The sequence below is a fragment of the Primulina tabacum genome, chromosome 14 (genome assembly GCF_025594145.1).
Source record: "Primulina tabacum isolate GXHZ01 chromosome 14, ASM2559414v2, whole genome shotgun sequence".
NCBI lineage: Eukaryota > Viridiplantae > Streptophyta > Magnoliopsida > Lamiales > Gesneriaceae > Primulina > Primulina tabacum.
The window spans coordinates 6534920-6545003 of NC_134563.1; the positions used below are offsets into that span (position 1 = coordinate 6534920).

The 10084-nt window shown below is 39.2% G+C and overlaps 1 protein-coding gene across 1 annotated transcript; it reads right to left on the reverse strand.

Moving 5' to 3' along the window:
* Positions 1-2718: 2718 nt before the first annotated feature.
* On the reverse strand, positions 2719-5237 carry LOC142525463 (uncharacterized). Its single transcript, XM_075629767.1, has 6 exons — positions 4858-5237; positions 4144-4239; positions 3849-4067; positions 3411-3507; positions 3129-3191; positions 2719-3032 (listed from the first exon to the last, which is right to left on the reverse strand). The coding sequence occupies exons 1-6, from the start codon at positions 5179-5181 to the stop codon at positions 2839-2841; spliced, it is 993 nt and encodes a 330-aa protein (XP_075485882.1). The 5' UTR covers positions 5182-5237; the 3' UTR covers positions 2719-2838.
* Between the last annotated feature and the right edge of the window lie 4847 nt (positions 5238-10084).

Consider the following 10084-nt stretch of genomic DNA (forward strand, 5'->3'; position numbering starts at 1 on the left):
GGTGAGGGTGGAGAATCTTTATTTTCCTGCTAAGGCATCGCCTAGCAGAGGAGCAGAGTTGAGGATGAGGAGAATTTTTATTTTCCTGCTAAGGTGTCGCCTAGCAGAGGAGTTAGGGGGTGAGCGGAGTTGGGGATGAGGAGAATTTTTATTTTCCTGCTAAGGCGTCGCCTGGCAGAGGAGTTAGAGGGTGAGGGTGGAGAATCTTTATTTTCCTGCTAAGGCATCGCCTAGCAGAGGAGCAGAGTTGGGGATGAGAAAAATTTTATTTTCCTGTTAAGGCATCGCCTAGCAGAGGAGTTAGGGGGTGAGGGTGGAGAATCTTTATTTTCCTGCTAAGGTATCACCTAGCAGAGGAGTTAGAGGGTGGAGGTGTTGAAGTTTTATTTTCCTGCTAAGGTATCACCTAGCAGAGGAGTTAGAGGGTGGAGGTGTTGAAGTTTTATTTTCCTGCTAAGGTATCACCTAGCAGAGGAGTTAGAGGGTGGGGGTGTTGAAGTTTTATTTTCCTGCTGAGGTAGCACCTAGCAGAGGAGTTAGAGGATGGGGGTGTTGAAGTTTTATTATCCTACTTGGGCTGAGCCTAGTAGAGGAGTCAGAGGGTGAGGAGATTGAAGTTTGATTTTCCCTGCTAAGTCCCGGCTTAAAAGGGGAGTTACGAGATGATAAGGTGAGAGTTTTATTTTCCTGCTAAGGCATCACCAAGCAGATGAGTTAGAAGGTGAAGAGGTTGAAACCTTATTTTTCCTGCTAAGGACTATTTTAACAGAGGAGTCAAGGACGCGGGGAAGTGAAAATTATTTCCCTTCAAAAGCTTAGTAGAGGACCGTGAAGATGGGGGCGACGAGGGCATATTATGTTAGAAAAATTTATTTCGTTTGTCGTTAACGAACAATGTTTGCCACTGCGAAAATTACGGGGATCGACCCGGGCGAGCGTGCAGAGGGAGTGGGGCGAGCAGGCGTGAGGGCGAGCTGGTGTACTTGCGGGTGAGCAGGCGTGAGGGCGAGTGCTTGTGGGCAAGCGCTCGTGGGCGAGCGTGCGTACGGGCGAGCATGCAGCAAGGCGAGATGCGAGCTCGGGTTGCTCGGGCGAGCACGGCGAGAGGCGAGCAGGGCGAGCGCCCGGGCGAGTGAGCGATGATGGGCGCTCGGGTGAGCGTGGCGAGGGGAGCGCTCGGGTGCTCAGGCGAGCATGGTGGAGGGCGAGCTTGGGATGCTCGGGCGAGCATGGCGAGAGGCGAGCAGGGGGCTCGGGCGAGCGTTCGTTGTCGAGGCGCGTGCAGGCGAGGCATGACTTGGTGAGGGCAGGGCAGCTCGGCGAGGGCGTGGGGCGAGGCGAGCAGCCGAGCGGAGGAAGAGCATGGGCGAGCGGTGGCGAGGGGCGAGCAGGCCGGGGTGGTGGCTCGGGCGAGGTGGGGTGGTGGTTTGGCGAGGCTCAGGCGGCGGCTCGAGCGAGGCGGTGGCCAAGGTGTGCACGACGGTGGTGGTGAGGTGATGATGAAGCGACGTTAGGGTTAACATACAGATGAGACTTATACGGGAGAGAGCTGGTGAATTGCAGTGGAAATTCTGTGTGGGAGAAGTGAGAATGAAGTAAGGAGGTGATCGTTGCAGGGAGGAAGCCCAGACCAAATATTTCCCCGCAGAGCAGAATTGCGACTTGATTTGTTTCCGAAGTTTTGGAGACTGACGAGCGGCAGGAAGAAAGTGCACAACTCACGCCCCGTAAACCGAGGACAATACAATTAATCGAACTTCGAACCTACGATTCAGTTCGACTCGGGAGGGGGAGACTGGTGATACCCCAGGGATGGGCTCATTACTCCTGGCTCATCCCTAGCCCAAATGGAAGACATGCCCATCAAGGGCCCAGGTATTCTCTTATAAATACCAGGTTTGAGTGTTAATTCATTCAATTCATTATATCGTTTTCAGCAGCACCCTTAGCTGCTCCCCCCATATATCCTCAGTTTTTGACTTGAGCGTCGGAGGGGCTACGCCAGGACACCCTCCTGGCCCCCTCCTAACGATCTTATTTGTGATTTCAGGCTCAGGATAATTTCAGAACCCGCGTCTGGACTAGTGACACTTGCTGGAATCGGACCCTAAATTTCCCGTGAGTATCACATATATTTTACAGGTCATCATATATAATCACCAATTAAATATTTTCACAAAAACCCGACATTTATTCGACAAAAATAATCTTCTAACGTACGATTTTCCTTTTGTCTACCGTAATTTCCCGAGCCACGTTCGGGTTAAAATCAATGAAACTACCTCAATTATAAAGAGGTGTCATCTACACAATATTTAACATGAATTCAATGCCGTATCCAACACACATTAATATTATTCAAAGAGTAAATCTCTTGTGAGATGATTTCACGAATTTTAATCTATGAGACGTGACAACTTTATTGATATTCACAATAAATAATACTCTCACCATAAAAAAAATTATATTTTTTCATGGATTATCCAAATAAGAGATCCGTCTCACAAAATACGACTTGTGAGACCGTCTCACACAAATTTTTACCTTATTTAAATACAATTTTTTTTAAAAAAAATACATGAACTTCATTTTAAAAAAATAAATAAATATTAAGTACAATTATTTATAATTTGAATGGGGAAAATTAAAATGTAATCCCCATATTTTGTCGTTTTCTAAAACGATTTATCAGTGAGTTTATTCATCAAATATTAAATTACAGAACACCAACCATATCTAAAATAAGTCTGTTTGTACAAAAATATCAAATTTACACATAGATAAATTGTAATAAAAATAATATAATTTATTGTGCATGAGCTTCAACTAGTAATTGAGCTATCTGCGAGCTATTCCATAGACATGGGGGCTTATGATAGACAAAGTAGATACGGAAGCCTGATTTATATCAAGACTAGTAAAACCTGCTCTAGCAATATCAGTGCCGGTGTTTCGAGTCAAGTGGCAGCCATCCGCCAAGAGCTGCTGCAATGGATCAAGAATCCCTTGCACGAATCTAAGAATTGTTCCATCTACAAGTACCATGTAAACGGGGAGTAAAATATTTATCATATGTAGTTCGAAAATAGGAGCAGAGAGATTGAATTAAGAAACGAATATGGTTATACCTTTTGCAGCTACATGTTCCACAAAAATATAATACCCTCCAGGCTTAAGAACCCTTCGAACCTCTGCAAATAAGATAAATTTATATATTTAGCACTGTGGTCAGAAAATTAGTTAGATATAAACCACTATTAGCTTTATTAAGATGCTTGAATGAAATCAGGGACTTTTTTCCTACTTGTTGGCTTCATGTTAACCGCTAGTCCTGTGATCATTCAATATGAGATGTGATATAGAAAATCCTCTGTAGATTCGGAAGACTGAAGGAACAAGATTCAATATACCTTGCAATGTGAGATCAACATATTTTACGGAGCATAGAACGAGTGTTCCAACAATAGCGTCAACAGATGCATCATTTAGAGGCAATGCCTCCGCAACCTACATAAAAATGGAAATATCAGCCAATATTTGGCTAAGTACCGATGTTTGGCAAGTTTAATACAGAGACAAGCCAAAAAGAGATCTTACATCATGCCAATAGAACTATTTTAAAAGACTAAATCATAGACTGAAAAAAAGCAACGAGTATGCAGAATATGTATGAAGCACATCTCCCAAATAATAACTTTCCGACAGACAGCTGCATAATACAATAGCAACATTGCCGGATCCAAGGATTCTTGATAGGAAACATAACATAACAAATGATATTACCATCTGCAAAATGGCATTGTTTACTCAATCTTTTAACGCTTTTGACAAACCGAATGAATACATACAGCTTGCATAAACTGAAAATTTGATGGTGGAATTCCTGCAGCCTCTGCTGATGCAAGTGCATATCTTTCCATCTTTTTATTGGGATCAATGCCAAACACATCGACGCCTGGGTTGCCAGCATAGTATCTAAAATTAGGACCAGTCCCAATGCCGATCTCCAATATCTTGTTGGCCTTTCCTCTCAAACTGGAAAAGATCTGTGACTTAAAGCCTGCAATCTTGTCATATACCAGAATAGTTTAGATTAATAATTTTACAATTAAAAAGCATTAGATGGTGTAACATGCGGCTGACCTCTGCTTCATAAGATTCCATAATTTTATCCATCGCAGATGCATAAAACTCCTCGTACCAATCTGGCCTTGATGGATGAATCCTATTTAACGCTGCCTGAATTGATGAAGAAAAACAATTTATAACTTTTATTAGTACAATGCTGAAAAGAATCAGCTATTTCTCACTAGAAACAGAGGAGATAAAGAATAATCAAGTCCAACTTAATGGATCAAAGTATTCACAAGTATATCAACATTCATGGTAGTTGTTTAATCTATATTAAAGGCAAGTTAGCCGTTTCCCTCCAAATAATTTTTTTCTTCGACACCTTTTCCAACCGTTATAGCTGGGAAGCCCCGGTCTTGCAGTCGTTAACTGTGCCGGCTTAAAAATGTTAAAAATTTACACGATTAAAGCCATTGAAGTTTGAACAACTTTTTTTTCCCAGATACCAAGGTAGCCCGGTATCCAAACTTCCAGAACCGTTCACGATTTGGCGACAAAATCAAGAAATGTGTTGATCCTTTCACGCTAAAACAAAGTATATACAACCACATAGGAACAGAACACCTTGCTCAGCTGGCTAAATGCACGTCACCAGTTTATAGCCAACTACCAAAAAACAGTTCGAACCTTTTAGCGTAGAAACTCACAAATACAAATAATTTACAAGCATACAACTTGCTGATAATTGAAATTAGCATACCCAGAAAAAAAAATGCAGAATCATACCATAGAATCTTGGAAGGTGGAATCTTTGTCCGAGGCAGATGACGAGGAAATGGGTAAGAGACCGGTTCCTAGTACTGCTCCAAGAAAATGCCTTCTGCAACATAAAGGGCAGTGGTAGTAATCGCTGCTGCGGTTGTATGCCAACAAATTTTGAGTGCCTTTCTTTGATTCTTTGGTGGGATTTCTTCCAAGAGAAAAGCGAGCACTCCTCACTTTTCTTGGGGTTAAACTTCCAGTTTTTGGGCTGACCGTGAAAATGAGTGTTTGCCGGCCGGTGGGATCGAAGGGAATACAGAAGGAAAGATTGGACGGACGAATCGCCATTCCCAAATCTTTATTCGTTTCGTTCCTAAAAAAATCTTGATTTGTTTATTGAGCTTTTTTTTTTATCTCTTTTATTTTTATATTTCAAATATACATGTCCAAAAAGTGACATTTTAGATTTTTTAAATTAATATATTAGCAATTAGAAATTTTCAATTTCTATGCTACTTTGATGCATTGCTTGACGATATAATTATAGATGTAATTTAGATGAAAACAATTTTGATTTAGTTACATATATGTTCCGGTGACTTATAACTTATAGTATTAGTGTCAAATATAGAAATAGGTATTAAGTTCGAGACTAGATTTCGAGTTCGAGATTAGACTCAAACAAATAGGACATGAATATTATAATTTATGTTATTTGTTCGTGTTCAGTGGGCTATCTCGCATTAAATTTGAGACATACGGAGAAAAAACATATTTTCTTAATTTTGAATATTCGTGATTTCTAGTGGATTAGTAGTTTTGAGCCTGAGAAGAGTTTAAATATAGTTAATTTGAAATTTAATCACATTATTTAGCCCTATTAGCGTTGACATGCAAGATAAAAAGAGATTTGTTAGAAAATGAGCGGTTTTTACTCGTTTGGATTTTGTTACCTTTGGAAATGAGACAAAATTTTTGATTAGCGGATACTTTGATTTCGAAATTATTATTGTTGGACGCAAATGTATTTATTCGATCACATTTCTATTCATTTTCTATTTGTGATCATTAACCTAACTTTGTTTCTTAAATATGTCTTTGTTAGGATCGAGAAATAGTTTAGAGGAGTAGGTGAATAAACTTTTTAAAAATATTTTTGTAACGCCCCGAAAATTTTAAAGTCCACGCAAACCACGTACATGCAATTATTAAATTTTTTTGTATTTTAATTAAATGTTTTAATTGCATGAATTAATTATGTTTTGCATACTTGCATATTTAAAATATATTTTTCTACATAATTGCATAAAAGTTGTATTTTTTAAGAAATATTCAAGTGACGATCGAGGAACGGGGCCCGAGGGCTGAAGAATAGAAAATATTTTTATTAAATAATTATTTTTAATTATTTAAAATATGGTTGATGGTTTTTAATATTTTTGAAAATAAGTGGTTTTGAGGTGATTTTATACGCCGGGACGTAAATTTTATCGGTGTTGGTTTTTCAACTAAAATACGAGATTTTTGGCAACCCGACTAATAAATTCACAACTTAATTAAAGAAAAACTTTGTTATTATTTTATTTAATCCTAATTAAAACTAATGGGCTTAAATTTTATGGCTTAATAGGCCGAAAGCCTACTTAATAATTAAATTAGTATTTAATGTGTTAAAAAGATCCCAAACCCTACACTCTAGACACAACACACGGCCACACCTTTTCAAAATTCAGAAACTCTTTCAAGCACACCACACACCACTCACGGCACCTTGAAGAAAATTTTGGAAGGGGTTTTTCGAAGGCATCAAGCCAAGAGCAAGCCATCGTCGCGTCCCGTTCTTCGTCGTCAACGTATATTCGAGCGTATAATACGCAAAGGCACGCTATATTCTTTCCTTCAAACATCTATCACATCATAGTATTTATTTAATTGTGTTTGTATGAAAAATAAGACAACCTTGGTAATATGTTCGTTTTTGCATCAAGAAGAGTTTTTAAATCATGCATGTTGATCCAAAATTCCTGTTTAACATGATCCTAAGGGGCTGCCATGATTAGGTAAGGTTTAAGGGTGGTTTCTACATGTTTTAAGGAGTCCTAATCACACAAATAAGCTGCACATGAAAACAAACATAAGCTGGAACCAACGTGGGATAAGGGAAGAGGGCCGAGAGTTTGTGTTGCCTTCATGGGTTCGATTTCCATGCATGGGGCTTGGGGCTTTGGCCAGGGCTGGCTGGGGCTCGAGTAGGGTCAGGGGTGAGGGGCTGGTAGAGTCCTAGGGGGGCCTGGGCTCGCGCTAAGTTGGGTGGAGAAGAGTCCTCACGAGAAGGGACTCTTCACGAAGCTGTTCGGGAAAGAAAAAAAAATAAAGGCTCGTTGTTGGGGCTGGGGCGAACCAGGAGGGTCCTATAGGGTCCTAGGATGATGGGCAGGGGTCGGGCCAAGGGCTGGAGTGGTTGGGCTGGCCGCTGGTTCAGGTTGGCGTGAAGAAGCACAAGCGCGCAGCTTGTGTCTTCTGGTTTCAAGTGGTTCGATGCAGGGGTTTAAGGGGTTGGGCTGGTCTGGGCTGGGTCTGGGCGTGCTCCAGGGGAGGTTAGGATCATGAGGGGTCAAGTGGCTAAGGGCTGGAGGTGTCCTAGTTGGCAAGGAGTCCTAAGATAGGCTAGAAGGAACTCACGCACACACAGCACATGCAAATGGGTCTTCTGTCCAGCAAGTTTTTGAGCGAGCCATGGGTGGTTTCACGGGCTGGGCTTGGTCAGGAGGGTCCCTAGGTGGGTTGGCTAGGTTTTGGCTCAAGATGGCTCGGGCGTGGCTCGAGTAAATTAGGAGATGGCTCGGTACGTTCGTCGAAGGGTCAAAAACGAAAATTAAAGAAGGAAAAATTGATCCAAGGGTCCACGGGGGTGGCTCATGACTTGGAAGGGTAGAATAAATCTTAAAAATGCTATGTTTAAAATTTGGGATCAAAATAATGAGTTTTGGATTTATTCGGGATTTAATCGCCGCACGAAACGCTAATTAACGAGTTAATTGAAACGCCTAATTTTAACATTTATAAAATTATGGAAAATTAGGTTTAAGCTTAAATAATTATTAGAAGTCTAAGTTTTAAATTTGGGAATTTTATATTAAGTTTTGGTTTAATTCAGGATTAAAGCGCAGTAATACCTCTTATTTAAAGATTAATTTAAAAGTCATCGATTTAAGGTAAATAAAAATATGAGAAAATTCATGTAAGTTTAAATAATTATTTGGGACATGTTAGAGTCAAGAAATTAAGAAAAAGTCAAATTCGAGGAATTTTACGTCTAGGGGTAAAACGGTCTTTTTACACCTAGAAATTAGTAAACGTCATGGCAGTGCCCTAAATACTGTTTTTATGATATTATTATTATTTTTAAATGTTTATGAAATGTTTATGATTAAATTATGATTTTTAAAATGTCAATTTGATTTTTTATGATTTATGGAAAACATTTAAAAGACATGTTGCATGCTTGGTTTCAAAAACAAAATGTTATGTTATGCATGATTTTTATAAAGTGGTGAGAATATAAATGTTGAAAGAAGTGAAGTGATTGTGACTAATTCGTTAATGATGGCGATGTCGTGAGGGTGATGGTCCTAGTGGGAGCCCGACGATCGTGTTTCCATTATTACGAATATGAGGTTATGAGGTTTGAGGTAAGAATGGGAATATCGTGAGGGGAGAAGGCCCCAGAGGGAGCCCATTTATGGGAGAAGGCCCCAGAGGGAGCCCCGACGATCGTATTTCTATTCGATTATGATAGGTCAGGGCCCAGTTGACCGGTGAGAGTGTTGCTGGTGTCCCCCGCCGCCCAGTACTGAGGTTTCACGTAGATGGATCCATCGCCATGTCATGTCATGTCAGGAAAGTCACAATTAACGGTCTGAATTCAACAAAGGAAAAAAAAAAGAAGGGAAATGTTCATGATTATGTTTAAGGTTTTATGTCATGTTGAGGAAAAGGAAATTCATGTTTGCATGTCATGAAAATGTTTATGTTTAAAGTTTTATGCATCATGAAAATGTTTACGAAAATGTTTATGTTTATGCATCTTCATGAAAACAATATTTTAAGTACAAATATTTTTCACCGTTATATGTTGACTGTATTACGTATTACTCGTTATAAAGATTATGGTGTGTTGAGTCTTTAGACTCACTAGGTGTGATGGATGTAGGTGGTATTGAGGGAGGACTTGATGAGTGATTTGACTGGACTGAAGGCGCACACAACCCGAGGACCAGCGCTTCTACTTTTTCCGCATTATGACTTTTGACTCTTGCTTTATGATTAAAGATTTTTAAGATTATTTATTTATGCATTTGAGAGATTTTTGAGAGGTTTAGTATGGGCTATTCTTTTCAAATTATTGCTTTTTAGGTTTGGTAAAATGTTTGACGATTTTATGCTTTAAAATATTTTTCTTTAGATTTTTAAATAGCAGTGGGATGGTTATTTTTAAAATGATGTCAAAAATATTTTATGGTTCGGCCGATGCTAAGTGAGGTTAAAAAAAAAATTTCTAGTACTTTTAAAGCAATAAAAAGGACAGGACGTTTCAGTTGGTATCAGAGCAAAGGTCCTGTAAAGGGTTGTGCCACCATCAGCGCCGGAAAGATCAGTCGTCAAGCCTCAAATTTGTAAGTTTACATGCTTTATATGATTTTATGATGTTACCTGCATAATTATATGAGTTATATGTTCACGTCACATGTTTAATAGCATTAGGAAAATATATGTTTTATATGCTTTGAAAATTTTTATACGTGATACGACATGAAATAAGAAATTATTTGATTTCAACGCATGTTGGCTTCGTGGTGGAATTGGACTATGTTGATTTTTGGGTTTTAGTATTGACGTTTTACTTTTTGGGCTATAAGTTAATCGTGAATATTATGAATGCTTTATGGGACACGTAGATTTTCTAAGAAAATATTTATGATTCGTGGTTACCAGACGAATTAATTTTTGGGAATTAGACGTAAGGAACAATGATTTGAGGATTTACAACGACTTTGGGAATAAGAGAATGTATAAATTGGGATTTTAAGTTTTGATGAAATGTAATATTGGTTATAGGAATTGATTTTTGGGTAAATAAGTTTAAATTTGTCGAAGTTATGTTATGAGAAACCCGTAGAAGGAAATTTAGAATGATAAAAACTTATGGGTTAATCTTAGGATTTTCGAAATTAAGGACCAATTAGGATGA

What these genes read in the sequence shown, in the direction of transcription:
- LOC142525463 (XM_075629767.1), bottom strand. Translation starts at nt 5,181, where the DNA reads ATGGCGATTCGTCCGTCCAATCTTTCCTTCTGTATTCCCTTCGATCCC. An exon ending in TGGAATCTTATGAAGCAGAG is followed by an intron (nt 4,068 to 4,143) that starts GTCAGCCGCATG and finishes GTATATGACAAG; the next exon opens with ATTGCAGGCTTTAAGTCACA. An exon ending in TGTTGATCTCACATTGCAAG is followed by an intron (nt 3,192 to 3,410) that starts GTATATTGAATC and finishes TCTTATTTGCAG; the next exon opens with AGGTTCGAAGGGTTCTTAAG.